A 16,275-nucleotide genomic window follows, 5' to 3' on the forward strand; every position below is an offset into this window, starting at 1 on the left:
GATCAGGTCGTGACCATCTACATCTCTAGGTAGGTAAAAAAAATTGGAATTTTGTATAGCAAGCGTGGGTAGTGAAATGCAATCAAAAACCTGAGCCATTCGTTAACAGGACGAGTACACGTGATTCTGGCCAATGGCATTGGCCATTGGCCGGACATCCACGCTCTTCTCGGGAATGATCAGCTCATATATCCAAGTACTTACAATAAGGAATAATACGGTTTAAGTATATTCACTGGTTATTTTTTTCACAAAGCGCTACGCATGTTTTCAGCATGAACGACAACGTTCCATGCTGAAGCAGCGAGCGTAAAAGGGCAAAGCCGACTTTAATTGGTACCTATTTTTGAACACTTCTCAGTGCTACGAGTCGTCGACTGCTATACAATATCTCGCAGTACAGATAGGATAATAGGTATGCAAATGTACTGTAACATTTCACACATGTCAATGGATAGGCCAACGCACAAATACATCGACTCGTGCTTTCCCTCCTGACCCAGTGTACAGTTACCAGAACCTTATAGAACGCTTTGTCACGGTGCCAGATCCAATCCAATCCAATCTATTCAGTAGACTCACTGATTCGGATATTTCATCCTGGCTCGGAACAAATGCTTCAGAGAGACTGCGGAATATAAACTATTTAATTCGTTCCTTTCACAGAAAAGGTAACATAGATATACTAGGAACTAATAATTAGGCCTACGTCAAAACTAGGCTTTGAGTGTCAGTCCATGCTGTTGGGCAATGGGATACCATGGTTGAGTGTGATAATAACGGTATGATAATAACGGTAACACTAAAACTGGAGAACATGTCAAATCGTTTATCACCTCACCAGAAAGGCCTCTTAATGTGATCCTGGTAAACTGATTTTTTACATGTTGCTGGAGATTACCGAAAGAATCTGAAAGATGCTGCCGATTAGCCAAATTATTTTTCTCTTAAAAGAAAGGTTTGCCTTTTCGAGACGGAAAGCGCAATACTGATTTGGTTGGTTATAGGCATTCAAGAGCAACTTCTTTTTCGTTTCCATGTTTGAAAATTGCGCCGTGCAGCGTTAACAAACACCCGGGCGACTGACGGCATCGTCAACGATGATATGTCATTAGTGTAAAAATTATGTTGTATGAACATCTGTAACCAGTGTGTGTTGCATGTAAACTGTGTTCAAACTACACCGCTGACGAAGCTACGAAGTTCTGCGCCTATCAGAATTACAGCTTAGTGATTAGTTGTACATGCCGAAACGATTAAAAACAATGGCCGAGAAAGATCAGTCGGGAAGAAGGCTAAGAAAGTTGCCAAAACAGAAGAGGATCCAAATGTTCGGCGTGAAGCAGATCGCTACAGAAAACAAACCTTCAGGCCAAATAAACCAACAGAAACGTAAGTGATGGACGTGTTGCTAAAGTCGAAAGCCGTAAACGACGAAAAATAAGCGAGGACAAAACAGTCTCAACAAACGTCACTAAAATGGCCAGTATGTGCCTGTACATGAAATTGCAAGTTCCTGTTGTGCAAAAGAAAAAACTAAATATATTGACAACCAATTGTTTGAAGAACTGAATGAATCGTACGCAAGAAATGCGCTACCATCAATGGCCTTTTAACAAAAATATCAAACAGTACGGTTGTCTATTTCAGATTATATGATCCAATGTCACTTGGGACGCCGTCCTGATGACGGAATCTACAGGTCTTTATTCCGTCTTTATTCAGTCTTTAGATGCGATTCACTATCGAGTTGAATCGCAGTCTCAAATTTATGGGTCTGCAAGACAGCATTGAGTGCCGCCTATAGAACCTCAGTTGTCCAGAATTTAAGTACTTGTAATCAGTTATTTTTTGTTTTCATATCCAGCACTTAACAACAGCTACAGAATATATTAGATATTTACGAGAAGCGCGTATCAATCCGGATACATGACCACTACAGACGAACGAACGTACGACGTTCCAGTAGAGGGCGAAGTAGAAATGATTGATGCAACCGGATCAAATACAGCCCTGCGATAAATCACCCTACAGTTACCAAAACAGCTCCCGTAAATAAAATGATGGAAACAGGAAACGAACAAATCATAGATAATTTCGGAATCATATTGATCCTATGACTGCTTACGGTGCGTACTACTGTTCGTATTGAATGATTATCGTACGACGAAATCATAAGCACAAGGCGAAACACAAAGATATTATGCAAATTGAGCAATGAGTCATGAGAGTCAATTCAATAACCATATGCAAGTTGTCTCTTACAACAATACCTGGTCAGACCAGCTATAAAGGATGTGTTTGAACACATCACCTATATTTAAGACAAGCAAAACCCTCCACGGCACTCTTGTAAAGAACTTAGTTAAGCGCCATAAATAATGGCGGTACATTTGGTTTTTTTAGACGGTTACTAAAGGTTTTTTTTTTCTCATCATTATTCAAGGGCAGAGTTTAGACAGGACTCCATTACGCACATTTGAACGTATGGAAATGCACCACTGTTCATGAAGGTGACGGAATCGGCCCTGACCTTAAATTATAGGTCATCTTACTGAAAACCAAACACCGGAAGATTGACCATATTTAACCGAAAGAACGTTTCAGTCGAAAAAAACCTTCTCATAAGACAAAACAGAGTACATTTATGCAAACTGAAATTCCGAATCTAACCTCAAAGTCGAGACCTAACAGATTAGTATTAAGGCATATGGTCCATGGCCCTTGACGTGCAGACAATTCATGTGCGCTTTTAGCGATTAATACTTAAAGGGGTTTTCAAAGCCATACGCCGAACATAGATGACGTATAGCGAAGACGCATTTACCGTATACAAGCAACCTTCTTCTAAGCTGGAAGATTTTGTGAGGCATAAAAAGAGCTACAGCACACTATGTCACAATGGATTGTCCCATACAATGCCGGACCTTCAGTGGCGACTTCGACGTTGAAATATGCTTATCGGTCAAATCAATCAACTGTACTACGAAATGCACGTGTAAAGAAAAACTATCTTTAATGTGTATAAAATCGAGTAGTACCGTGACAGGCAATACACAGGACCATGTAAAGCATTTGCTCAAATGCTCCCGATCCGTAGGCGATACTCGTTTATCGAGCGACTTAATTGCAAAAACATTATGCATTTTTGAAACAAATCTACGCAACTCAAAAAAAACCTACAAAATTAACGGCGTTCATAACGGCGAAAACTACGCTACGCGCCTATGCATCGAAATTTTACGTCCGTCCCAGTTCATTATTTTCACTTACTACCGAAAACTATACAGCCCTATAGAGCTAATGGGATGGTACCGTTAGAAAGAAATCGACTAAGACTTCTGCCTCATCATGTTCATAGGTCTACATCCTTGGATCGCTCACAACACACACACGAGTACCGCATTGAAGAAAGTTTGCGCCCACAAAGGACTATATCTCAAAAACGGTTATTGCCAGACACGATTATCGAGAATGGAACGACAATGTTGGATAAAGGTGGATGTTTTGGGTAGTCGAGATTTGTTAATGCTTATGCTAATGACAAAAGACGTTACCGACCTGTTAAACGTGTGAGATTTTTTTTTAGGAATGCAATAACTCAAGGCTATCGCCATACAACCTAGCTATCGAAGCACAGTTTGACATGTCCTCACATACATTCTAAAGAAACTCGTATATTCTTACACTAAGGTAAAGGACTCAATTGAGAATTTGGAATATTTCAGTTTATAATTTCATTACATCGATACCAGAAAAACGAAAGCATCAAAATCCCATCAAAATCCTACAAGAACTCTAATTAGGCACTACGGAACAGGATGAAACTGTACTAAAATATATGTGAACCACTTTTAAATGGTCAATTAAGATAACTATAACGATGCCTATGATTGCCTACAAAAAGCAAGGACTTAGTGATTTTCTTCGGGAGCAACATGTAAAAAACCTCGTGATCAATTTGATCCTAGCTAAATTAAGGCAGGATTAAAAACGGTTATTGTTATAGCAGTGATCGAGCATCGCCGCAATTCTGATGCCTGAAAGCCGAACTTAACACCCATGATTAAAGTTTATAACCAAATTTTACTTTATTAAACTTTGCTGGTAGTAACCAAAAGCTTCGTGGAAAATTTCATGAATACAGGTCAGCAACACAATAAAACTGGTTTGAAAGATTTGCCAGATGTCCTAGAAATCGTACAGAGGTCATCGAGTAGCATAGCATCTGACGTCATTTTCTCCGCTTCTCGCATAGACATAGAAGTAGTAGAAACCTAATTTCCCGCAACGTCTATGGTCAAACCCATGTGTGGCAAAACGAGTGACGACCTGTTTTGTAGGTTTGTCCCTTTCCACTCGTTATTCCTCATCGCGTTCAAAGCAAAGAAATCCCCGTCGATCTCTGCAAATTTTCGCTCTAAGTTGCTAAAATCCGCCTTGAAGATTTTACTTTCTAGGAGCTCAAAGCGACGATGCGGGACCTCAAACACCAGTGGCGATTCCGGATCACTATGCGTAGTCAATGCTTTTCTGAGGAAGCAGACTTCGACACGATTTAAATGTTGCGGTCGGAGGTACTTCGAAATCGAACAAGTTGATAGCGGTTGGTAGGGACAAGCGATAAGACGATTTTATCGCCCATGCGGCTAACACTTCTTTTATTTTTTGGTTATGTACGCAGTAAAACTTCTGCCGTTCGCGAACGACCTTAGGTATAGAAATTAATTTACATAAACGATTTGGTCAAATACAAGGTTTCGGTGGCCACTATCATCATATAAGTTCCATCGCCTTCGTTTTAGTCAGGTTTACGGTCAGTCCCAAATATGCGACTGCTGCAAGAACCAGCGCAGAACTTTCTGCACTTGAAACCTGTTCGACTCCTAAGTCGTCTGCGTACAAGATGACTGCGACTGATATTCTTGGCTTCCCATTCGATTGGAAAGGCCCTTCAGCAAGATGAAAAATAAGAGTAGGCTTAGGTTTTTCCTTGAGTGAGGCCAATTACACGTATGAAAAACGGAAGTTTCGCCACCCATCGATGGTTATCATCGATGATTGGCCTGTTCCCTTGTAGAATCGCAGCTAGAAGGTTGAGCACGTTCATGGAGAGACCTTCCCTGTCCTGGCTCAAAGTCGAAGACTGCCTTTAAATCGACGAATACATCTTGCTCCGTTGGTATGACATGTACGCTTTCCAAGTAGCTGTTGAATTTCTTACTCAGCAGACCGGCGAGCAACTTATAACAAATACTCTTTTTTGCTATTTCCCGCTATGATGACGGCGCGGTAAGGTCGCTCCTTCTTTCGGGGATCAGTAAATACGAAAGCAGTCTTCACTAGGCTAAGAGTGTATCAGTATGTAAACATTACTAAATAGTGCCCTCCAGCACGAGGCCAAAACGACTGCGCATTTCAGATGCTGAGATCTGGATCGGCAGCTTTCCTACTGCGCAAGCTCCTAAGGCCTTGCATTAGTTCCCGTACTGTAGTTTCTTGAAGGATACTTCATTGCATTGAGATCACCTTTTCCCACACTGCAGCGAAAAAGGGCGCCGCGTCTGGTGCTATATCCCTCGACGTGATCAGTTCCGAGAAGTAGTTCATGAAGCCGGAAAAGCTAGTCGGGTAAGCTAACGAGCTGCGATGGCGCTTTAGCCACTTTTATGGTTGCCATTCTGCATCGGCGATCAAACGAGTCTTCAACCGTTAAATGTGTTGTTTTCTTCTTGATACGTGCGTTTCTCGACAGACCGTCTTAAAAACGGAGAATAAAAGGTAAATTTCAAGCTGTACCTCAACTATTAGCCTAAAAGCCATCTGCAAACATTGGGCAAGGCTGCAAATAAAACTGAACTACGGCCTATGGTTCTAAAGGGTACGTAAAGGCTGTACTCTTGCGAACATTAAACCAAATGCTCCGCATAGGCTTCATCACTTATCACCTGACAGATAGGTAGAGCATTGTGGATGAGTTCCAGGAGCTTATCTAGATCTAAGCGTTGTGACGAAGGTTGGCGTTTGACAATCCGCGCAGGTGTAAATTGAACAATACGGTCTATCGCTATCGGTATGTGAGCACGAATGCTTGCGCCCTCAAACAGAGAGTAATTTTCATCCTGAAACTTTAGCGCGTCTTAAGTTACGTTTGTCATAAATAGATGTGGGTGATCGAATTTTCTGTGTGTCCTAAAAAAATTGGCTCGAGATGGAATTGACTATTTGGTAAGTAAAGTCTGCAAGCGTGTCTAGGAGAGCCGTAATACGGCCGCAATTCAGCTGGTCAAAGCAAGCATTAAAATCGTCGGCAATGACCAAAGCAGAAACAGCCTCCTCCTCTGACGAGTTTCTCTACCAGCACGTATGGTGATTCCAAATCGACTTTGCAGATTAGACTGCTACGAGACATAGACACTGGTCACGCAAGGCAGTAACTATATTACCCATTAGGCACGGCGTAAGGATCTATGGTTGTAAAGGAGGGAAATTTCTCCACAAGGGCGGCCTGGTCCGTCGTTCTTTGTTGCAGGGCTGTGCACAGGATCTAAACGCGGAACATTGAACGCGGTAGTTGCCCAAGTCTCTGTTAGCACGAGAATGTCTATGCTGTCAAGAGACAGAAGCACTACAATTGCAGTTTCCTCACAGTTCCACTGTCTAGTTTTTAGCGGTTCCTCTAGGTTTGGCGTCGCTACAAGCTCCTTGAACTACCTCGGCAACGATTGCGGTGATTTACGATGTCGCATACAGAGGCCGGCCCTCCAATCGTCAGTGCTGCCGCAATCCACTTCACAAAGTCCTCAACCATTGGAGGGTGGGACCCAATAGTCATAATCCACCTGTCCGTCATTACTTTTTCCAATGACGGTTCTATAACGACGATTTTGCATGCCGGCGATTTGTATTTTCGAAGCTGACCGGATAGTGGAACGTTCGGCTTCGACAACCCGGCTAAACCGCTTTGACTTGCTATTTAGGCCCCTTCTTGATGTTGTCATCTATGACCCTTGAGTGAACATTTCCTGGCTCTTGCCCCCCCCTTCGTTTTTCAACATTTTCACGCCTCCAGAAAGTTATAAACAAACAATCTTCCCGGCCACCTCACATTCATAACTGTACTGTTTACTTCTAACAGCAGGCACTGTTATATGGACAGCCGACAATTTTGCGCTTTCTTGACGATTCAGGCTTCCTATCCACCTGAAGAAGGATATAATATGTAGAACAAAAAAATGCCAAAACTAGAAATTTATTTCGCGTGACCGCACGCATCGTTTGGGACGAACGCCTTTATTAGACAAGAGGTCTTCGAAGCTCTTGATAAAATGCTCCGTGATATGGGTAGCAAAGATTAGCCTTTCGGAGGCATTGTAACCATATGTTTAGGCGATTTTAGCCAGCTGGTACTCGAAGTCGATCAAAGTAGCGATTCCGATATTGAAGACGTTTGTGCCAAAAGATCGTACTTATGGAGATACTTCAATACACAACTTTACTGCCAACATGCGACTGAATGAAGCTGACGCCAAATAAATCGATTCTATTGCAGCGAAGATTACATCACTATGCTTCTAAAAATGACTTTAAATCCATCAGAAGACGATGAAATTCCGCTACGATTACGATTTCCGGTACGACCATGCTATTTTAAGACAATACACAAAGCATCAGAACAGACAATGAAAGACGTCTTCATCTCTTTCGAAAAACCCGTATTTAATCACGGTTAACTATACGTTGTCCCTAGTCGTGCACGAAACTCCCAGAAGGTCAAAGCCTACTTCAAAGGCAACAACGAAACTAGAAATATCATTCAATTATAAATCTACATGCACATAACTACGTGTTCACATTTGGTCTACCTGTAACTGAAAGGACCAAACCTGAAGGTCCGATTCTCGAGGACGTTTGTTTCTTGAAAAAGCAAGTGATTCAGCAACAAAACATCACAGAACAAAACCCAAAGCGGCCCTTTTCAAGGATTTTCGAAATTACAAGACACGGTTTTTCAACAAAAATTTCAAAACGAAATAGGAGTTGTTAGATAGTCCTTCTAAACGATCTTTATATAAATGAGTAGTTTTCTTTATCTCTATCCAAGTAAAATGAAATATGCTTAATAGCAAAATAGGCTTTGGAGGTGGTCAAAATGTCAAAATGGCTGGAGGTGTTTTTGTCTTTTAATGTAATAATAAGATGATTATAACATGTTTGCTTATATCTACTTTACTATGATTGAGTACGCACCGTAAGTGTAGTACATAGAAGTAAAAAAAAGTTTCAACCTTATAACACAAAGTGCTCATTAACAAAACAAGTGCTGTACATTAACTTATAAAAAGGTGCGTATCACATATTATGATATATTAATACCATATTGAACAGTTGTGCGAAATGTAAAATGCATAATCTGCAGATCCATTGAGTCAGTGTGCCTCTTCGATAAATAGAGCTGGCGGAAGGAGGTTAGTCGCCGCGAAAGACCTTCGAACGAACCTCTGAAGCTAGGCCTACAGAAAACTGGACGGGACTTCGGTAGTAGCACTAAAGGGGAACCGTGAAGATAATTACTTTGAAGTGCATGTACTTTCTTTCCACTTGCATATTCCAGTTCGTCGATAAGTACGTTGGGCCGCTAAGCCGCCTCCAGAATTACCAACGTGTCGGGCACTGTGGGTGGAGGTTGGACCCGTGTTCAGATGTAGAGGCGAAGCGACAACCCACAGGAACCGACAACGGAAGCGGGCATAAAGTAGACGCTAGGAAATAGAGAGACGTAGATAACCTAGAATTCAGCTGAATTCGCGAGGGCATTCAAACCCATCATTGAAAAACAACTACCGCTACTAGTGACGACCTTTCTTCTCCTCATTATCTCATTTTACTCTTATTTTGTTCTTATTTTGTCGCATTTTGCAACGGTAGCAGCGCACTAGAAATTAAGAAGACAGGGAAAGTAGGGCATGGTACTGCAGCGAGCAACGGAAGTGATTGAAACGACAAATTGATGGAAAGCCAGTAAAAGAGAAAAGAAAAGCAACACCAAAACACAGCTACTAATGCTATGAGAACCGCCAGCAAGTTTTCTTTACCTATACACATACGCAATTTTCTTCATGCACTTAGGTATATCATGGATGTTACATCCACATAATCGACGTTTTCCTACTTGCATTTTGTCCATTATATGGGGCTTGGTCACTTTTACATATTACTAGATGGACCCATGGGCTTTGCCCTATGCCTGTCTTGCATAAATTGATTGATCGACTTGTTGATTTTATACCCAGCCCAATATAAATAATCGTTTAGACCAACAGTTATTCCATTGCAGTTACTTTGCCCATCTCACCTCAACTTTTGGCCTAGTTAGAGTTAGCATAAGAAAACTACTCAAAACCATACTGGGCCTCATTTTAGTGTCACTGTTTCATCGCAAAATCAATATGACTAATAGAAGTTTTGGTTTTTCCACGCTAAGATATATATATATGTTAAGTGTAGAATAGTGTATATTTTGTTCGTCGAGATCTACCGATTGGCACTGAGAAAAGCCGCTAAGAAAGTGATATTTTTCATAGCAAAAATGTTGTATCACCTATATGCTCGTCTTATCAGGTACTTTAACATTAAGTTTAGGTACAAAAGTGTGTATTACGTTTTTACTCTGCCCGCCTAAATCTATCTACTAGAAGCGACAAATAGGAAATAGAACTCCTAAATAGAACACCACCTCTACACGTCAAACATCATTTACGGTTTTTTTCTTTCAAGAACAAAAGCTTTCGATTAGTAACAAGAAGCTTACCCTCCATAGGCCTCCGTGTAAAATTTGACTAACAGGAGAAAAAATGTTTTAAAAATCTTACCTGAGCGTAGTTTACATCAGCTTTTACGATATTCAAGAGGTTCCGAACAAAAAAAGGTGATTTCATAAAGGATCCTTATAGTCGGATAGACATACCAGAAAAGGAAGAATTTGATTCGCTCTGGGTCTATCCAAACAAATTATAGCTCGATTGTAGGCACCTTTACAGCAGTTTCGAGCAGCAATATCGTTATCTCATTGCAACGATCCCATTACAGTAACTAGATTTTCCTGCGTCAATCAACTAGGCATAGTAGCAACATTTATAGCCTTATAGTTATCCTGCTTTGCAACGCTCCAGTTATGTCACCAGTTAGTTCTAATACTTGATTTGTGACGTAATCTATTGCACCAATCCTAACCTATACTTACACAAACGTCCAGTTGCTGTTTTCCTAAGACGATATTATACTATTACGTTATCCCGTAGGAACTCTATAATTAGGGTTCTTATATTTCTTGAATACAGAGAATTTTTTGCTTGGGGTCAGTGAACCCCTTAGTTTGGAACAGTTATTACATGACCTTGCTCCAATAGTAATCGATTACTTTGCTGAAATGATTCCGCTTTCCTAGTATATCCTAGGAATATACTAGTAGCCTAATTTTCCTAATCGCAATTAATTTTTTAGTACGTTGCATGTAATTCGCTGATTGAAAAAATGTCAACTTAATTTTAAGATTGCAGTCTGAGATCTTGCCTAATTCAGCCCAATGTTTCTCTACAACCATTTCTGCTTACCAGTTGAATCAGCGTTATAATCTTCATACCCTGCTACTTATAGCTTGTTTTCCTATTTAGACTAATTTAACCATCCGGAAAATATATAATTCACCTAATCCAGGAATACGAATTATATATGCCGAAATGATTCTTTACCAATCATTCCGCAAATTAATCAATTAGCATTACGCTTTCTATGGCTACTACGCTTTCTAAAAATATACTGAATTGTTATAAATCATTTTGACCAAGGTAGTCACTTTACGACAAAATCGCGAAAAAAAATCTGAATTTTGCCCTTAAATTCAATGCTGCGACCATTTTGTAGAGCTTGAGAAAACAAAAAAAAATTTAATATATAAATTTTCAACGTCGAAAATAATTATTTCCTTTAAATTGGTATTACACTATAGGAAAAAAGGCGCTTTACTTTCTAGCGAAAAAGTATTCAATCAATAGGTGCTATTCAACGCACAGGTCTTTTTAGGATAAAACTTTATTTACTCAGAAAAAATCAACTTGGTACGACTACCAGACAGGACAGTTTTGTATTTGACACACAAACCAAAAAACAAAAAGACAAAGTTTAGTAGCAGAACATATTAAATCTTTTGCCATTAAGTACATTTTATATGACTTCATAGAGATACAAAGCAAATCATATTTTAGAAGTAACGTCGAAAGACGGCTAGTTATCAAAGAAGAATCTTGATAGGGTCTAAACCTAAAAGACACTTTCAAAACATAGCTTAAGCACAGTTTTTCATGCAATACACGTTGAGGACACTTATTTGCACAACAGTTGTCACAGAAATATACATTTGTACATTTGATAACATTTAAGCACGGGCGATGCTCGTAACCGCCTTGGTGTTTGCAATTGGTCCTGCCGCGTTATCTTCAAATGTGGGAATAAGAAAGAAGTTACTAGTCTTCCGTTAAAAGCAACTAAATTCAGAAAAGTAAACCCTTTTTTTCAATGAACAAAGTATTTGCCTAGGCAGATTCATATTCCGCACAGCAGTTTTCAGGACAAACTGTAATAAGTTAAAGTTTCCACAATAAACCTTAGCTGACCATAAATTAGCCCAGTCGACACGTTCTAAAGGAGCATCTTGAGTTGAACCAATAAGTTACCGAAGACTTTAAGTCGGTAAAATTGGTAAATAAGTAAGTAAATTTTACAATAGTATTTACCAGTTTACGGTAAATTAAATTTACATTGTTCTCTAGGCTTCATCTTCCGCACAACTCTTTCAAGGAAATGTGCTGTATATAGATGATCTGTATAACTCAGTTACCTAAAAATGCCCAAACTGTAGTATGAATTGGGCGTACGAAACAAGTGTAAACCCAAATTTCGATTGGAACTGTAAACAAATACGAGAACCTAAATCTCTCGGCTACCAATTGGAGTTCCGTTCCAACCCTTTGCAATAAAATTATATAAGTCTTTTGTTCTAACTGATGTACAGATAATACGTGTATATATTTGATAAATACAGATAGCTAAACACTGGCAAAGTAGCTATTCATCGAATAGGTTTCATCACTGGTCCTTAAATAAAATGCGTTGAACATTACGTCCGATACCGTCGTTAAACGTTACGTCAAATAACTTAACTATAAACTTACGAGTTGTTAACTATAATAATGCCGTATTACCAGACTGATTGTTGGTTGGCTATCGCTGCTGACGCCAGCCGATGCAGAGCGTTTTAAAATTCGCAATTCACGTGGCGGTCCGATTCAGACCGCCATCAGTTGTCCATTGGCGCATTCGCGTGGAGGCAGCTACTATTTAAAATGCTCAACTTAGACGCATAGAGTTTTTTTCCTGACGGGCAGTTTATGCAACTTCGGTCGTGCAAAACTCAGTTTTGCTTAAAAACATCGAGTTCATGATGCACAGAAAGTAACTTGTTGGTTCAGTTGTAGGTACAATGCTTGGTAGAACGCAACAACCATGAATATATGTTATTATGACAAGCGCTACGCTTCTGCTACAAATACAAACGCTATTAAACAAAAACACGGCGTATAATTATACTAGCATTTGCAGCTAAGTGAGCCTCTAAAATAGTTTAAACGAGTGTAACCGTATATTGCGGTATGTAAAAAGATAGCACTCTAGGAAAGATAAGTCAGATATAGGCTCATTGTGTGTTTTTTGTAAAGTTACGAACACTTTTGATTGTGCTGATATACATTAATAACTCACGGAAACCCTACAAAGCCTGAAAAACGAAGCTTTCACTGGCTTAATACACTAGGTTCTTTTTAGGTCTTTTTCAGTGTAGTTCAATCTCTTTTATACGTTTACTCGTTTGTTCGTTAGTTTTACACTTGAAATCCTCTTTATAGTATTGTAGGAATAACAGCCATGATTAGTTAATTTTAAAAAATAAGTAAGTTGAAACTCACAAAGGCGTAGCTGGACAAAGTGTTTTAGTTCTGCATATAAACCTCGCTTACAAAAGAAAATCAAATTCCAGTCTTTTGGATAAGGCGCCAAGATGAACACTGTTCATCCACTAGTCGCGTATGTAGACTTAATCAAAAGTTTTAAGCAGACTAAAAAGGCTTCATCAAAAACAGCAAATTTCGTATTCTCAATAAAGGTAGGACACCCTTAGTAAGTATACCAATTAGTAAACGCCTTAAAAAGTTAAAGTTCCTTTTAGAAATATGAAAAAAGACACTGTCATAATAGGAAAGCTTTATTCATATTTCTCATCAATTTTATATCGATTTAGATTAGTTTACATTGGGCTCGATACGTAACTATTACACTTGCTTTATAGACATAAATAATATTGATGTAACTAAGTAAATATACAAAATTATATGCTCAATAAAGTGTAGTCCATTCTTTCAATGTACGTACAACTAGAACTAATATTCTTCGGTTTACCGAAGTAATTTTTCGTTCGACAAGATAAGCCTTTGACGCGAAATTCGAGAGCAACGTAGTCTTTATTACTGTTGAGGAAGTCGACAAAGGCAGGTCCGCTCTAGCAAATTATACCTAGGTTTCAACTCGATGAGATTTTGTCTGACATTGAATCTACTATCACCATTATAGGTACCTACAATTTTTTCTATAAATATGAGGAACGTAGTAGCCAGTCAATATTTCTGTGAAGTTAAGGCTTCTTCCGCACTAAATAATTAACTAATGTTGAATAAAGAATGGTTCCATTAAGCGCGTATAATTAGCAGCGCGTTACTAGCAGTATATTGTGCCCTCGTTATAAATACCAATATCATCGCTTAAACCAGAACAGTTACCGCTAGAATCATGCTGAGTGGAATTTGGTACGTTCTTCCAAAACACATGTCCGCTAAGGACGTGCTTTCGCCTCTGGTAATAAACCGAGACGTCCAACTCAGGAATGACGGCGTTGCTCTCTTCTTCTTCGGCCGTTTCCTGGACTAGTCGACGAGCTTCTTCGCATATTTGCTCTGCTGGAGTCACCACAGCAAATGGTACGAAGTCTGTGACATCAAAATTTAAACGAAGATCGCCCACCCCATGGCAGCCTGGCATCACCCCTATATCGCTATTGGACATATCGATACTTTCCGGTACGTACGTGCCGAGAAGCATTTGCCTTTCTGTCTTCTGCTGTAACGCTTCATCTAACGTTGTCATCTTAAACGCTTTCAGTTCAACAGGAGGATTTAGCTCCCCTTTTCCTTCAAATAATCTGTACACCTCAAGAATCTTTCCCCGTTTTTCAGGGGAAATTGGTGGATCGGCGCGATCAAGAACGAGCTTTAGTATCGACTTCGTCGACGTAGAGCAAACGAGGCCAGCAGGACAGATCAGCTGTGCAGTGTTGAGGAACGAAGCCATAAAATCACCGTTAAAAACAGCGATCTCAGAGAGAAGGAACTGCAGCCACAGCAATACGAGACGCATCTGCGGATTAATAGCCTGACCCGACATAATCACCTTAGGCAACTTATAGTGTCCCAGAATTTCGATAAATAACAGCGTCACTCGATCCTGTAATAGGTGGAAAATTGGTAACCAAGTTCGTCGCATAGCCAAAGGAACCGCGGTCATCTTCAGCTGTTCGGCGTCTTCCTCTTTGGTCGTGACGAGCAGTTCTGCTTCCGCGATATGTTTGACAAAAGCCGCGGCGTCAGTAGTTATAGCAGTCCGTAGCTGATCGAGCAGAGAATGAATATGCTTGTCGTCAGTTCCCCGTCCGCACGTCATAGCCAGCTCAAGATACTCTTTCAAAACATCCTTAAAGTTTAAGGTTTCTTCGGAGCTTTTCGAATGGGTAGTAACAATTGGCTCGTCACGCTTCCAATATGTTTCCACTAACCACTGGATTAGTATGTTAGATACCTGTCGTAGAAGAGACAAAGAACCTGTAAAAAGCCAAAGAAGACCTCATTATTTGTAGGAATATTAGATTCTAATTCTTGCTCATTAATACCACAATAATTCGTCATTAAATAAAGTAAACATTCTTTATTCACTGTCGAAAACAAAAAGGAGCCATGTAGTTAGGATCACTAAAAATAGTTCTGCGTTACATGTATCATTTCTTTCATACAAGATTACATTTAGTATCGATAATAAGTAAGAATATACTTACTGCGAAAATGATGTGTGCAGTCGTTACGTACGTCAATTATCCAAATAGGAATGTCTAGCTTCTCAGCTAATTGCTTGTTACTTAGATACTCAGTTTGATTGGCATGACTGTGTTGCCGACGCTCAAGAAACAACTGTACAAATTTGTTGATCGCCCCGCTAAACGTTTCAACGAGTTGTCCATTCTCAATTGGCGTCGAGCATCTAGCATCAAGAACAAAGGCTCGAATGAGATGTTCGGTGGCTTCAACATATGGCGGACAACGTTTAACGTCGCAGCGAAGGATCCACACAATTAACGAGGCCTGGGCTTTTTCTAAATTTTCGGGCTTCAAACTTAAGATCTAAAATAAGAAAACAAAAAAACCTTTATTATAATGGGCATTCTTGGTAATGGAAAAACGAATAGTGCTTTCTTAATGTACGCTGCAATTCTTTCGACATGCATGCTATGAGCCTAATTCTATTTGAAAGTTAAAGTATCCTGTAAACGTCTAGATTTATTCTTGGAGTAATAATCAGGAATCTAAATTATGAAATACTTAACTTTCTTTAATTATATATGGCTAAAATAAGTTTTTACACATTATAATGCTTGCCATACGTAACACTCGGTATCATCCTGCGCAACATATATAAAATATCTCATCGAATAACATTTTCGTTACCTGATCTCGAACCGTAAACCATTCCCGCGCTGAGCTCCAAGGTACCACATGATTGCCGTGCACTAACATCACGTTTTATTCACGTTTAACACACCAGTGGAAACCGCCCTTTGACAAATGAATATACGAAAAATACCTATGAGTAACACCGTAACCGTCTTTTGATCAAATAGATCAATATTGGCGAGAACTTTTGACTACTCCAGCGTTTAGTTTATTCCTCTTCCAGACACACCAGCGTTGTTTAGTGTGCCAATAGTTTTTCGACTCTATCGCCGACCCAGAATGAAAGCAGACGACTACGAAAATAAATAACAACATACGCGCAAAGGAACGTGTATTGTGATCTTTCACTAGTGTAAATGTAGTTAATAGAGAACGACCACGCAATGAAATG

General features: G+C 39.7%; 2 protein-coding genes and 1 long non-coding RNA gene across 4 annotated transcripts; 1 reads left to right on the forward strand and 2 right to left on the reverse strand.

The window, feature by feature from the left end:
- The first annotated feature begins 1,083 nt into the window (after positions 1-1,083).
- LOC147758831 (uncharacterized) lies at positions 1,084-12,059 on the forward strand. The gene is made up of 2 exons (XR_015318629.1): positions 1,084-1,392; positions 8,615-12,059. It is a non-coding gene; the product is annotated as an uncharacterized LOC147758831 (long non-coding RNA).
- On the reverse strand, positions 5,320-10,029 carry LOC111250820 (uncharacterized). Of its 2 annotated transcripts, XM_086976860.1 has the most exons (3): positions 9,873-10,029; positions 8,575-8,762; positions 5,320-5,760 (listed from the first exon to the last, which is right to left on the reverse strand). In XM_086976860.1, exons 1-3 carry the CDS (start codon positions 9,936-9,938, stop codon positions 5,706-5,708), a joined length of 309 nt encoding a protein of 102 aa, XP_086832986.1. In that variant the 5' UTR covers positions 9,939-10,029; the 3' UTR covers positions 5,320-5,705. The 2 variants fall into 2 exon arrangements, 1 of the variants encoding a protein (XP_086832986.1); XR_015318628.1 differs by lacking the exon at positions 8,575-8,762.
- A 1,243-nt stretch (positions 12,060-13,302) lies between the features above and the next one.
- Positions 13,303-16,174, reverse strand: LOC111243017 (uncharacterized). The gene is made up of 3 exons (XM_022788014.2): positions 15,879-16,174; positions 15,212-15,554; positions 13,303-14,981 (listed from the first exon to the last, which is right to left on the reverse strand). Exons 1-3 carry the CDS (start codon positions 15,945-15,947, stop codon positions 13,825-13,827), a joined length of 1,569 nt encoding a protein of 522 aa, XP_022643749.1. The 5' UTR covers positions 15,948-16,174; the 3' UTR covers positions 13,303-13,824.
- Positions 16,175-16,275: the final 101 nt, after the last annotated feature.

This window comes from Varroa destructor, unplaced genomic scaffold (genome assembly GCF_002443255.2).
Source record: "Varroa destructor unplaced genomic scaffold, Vdes_3.0 BEIS01000001.1, whole genome shotgun sequence".
Lineage (NCBI taxonomy): Eukaryota > Metazoa > Arthropoda > Arachnida > Mesostigmata > Varroidae > Varroa > Varroa destructor.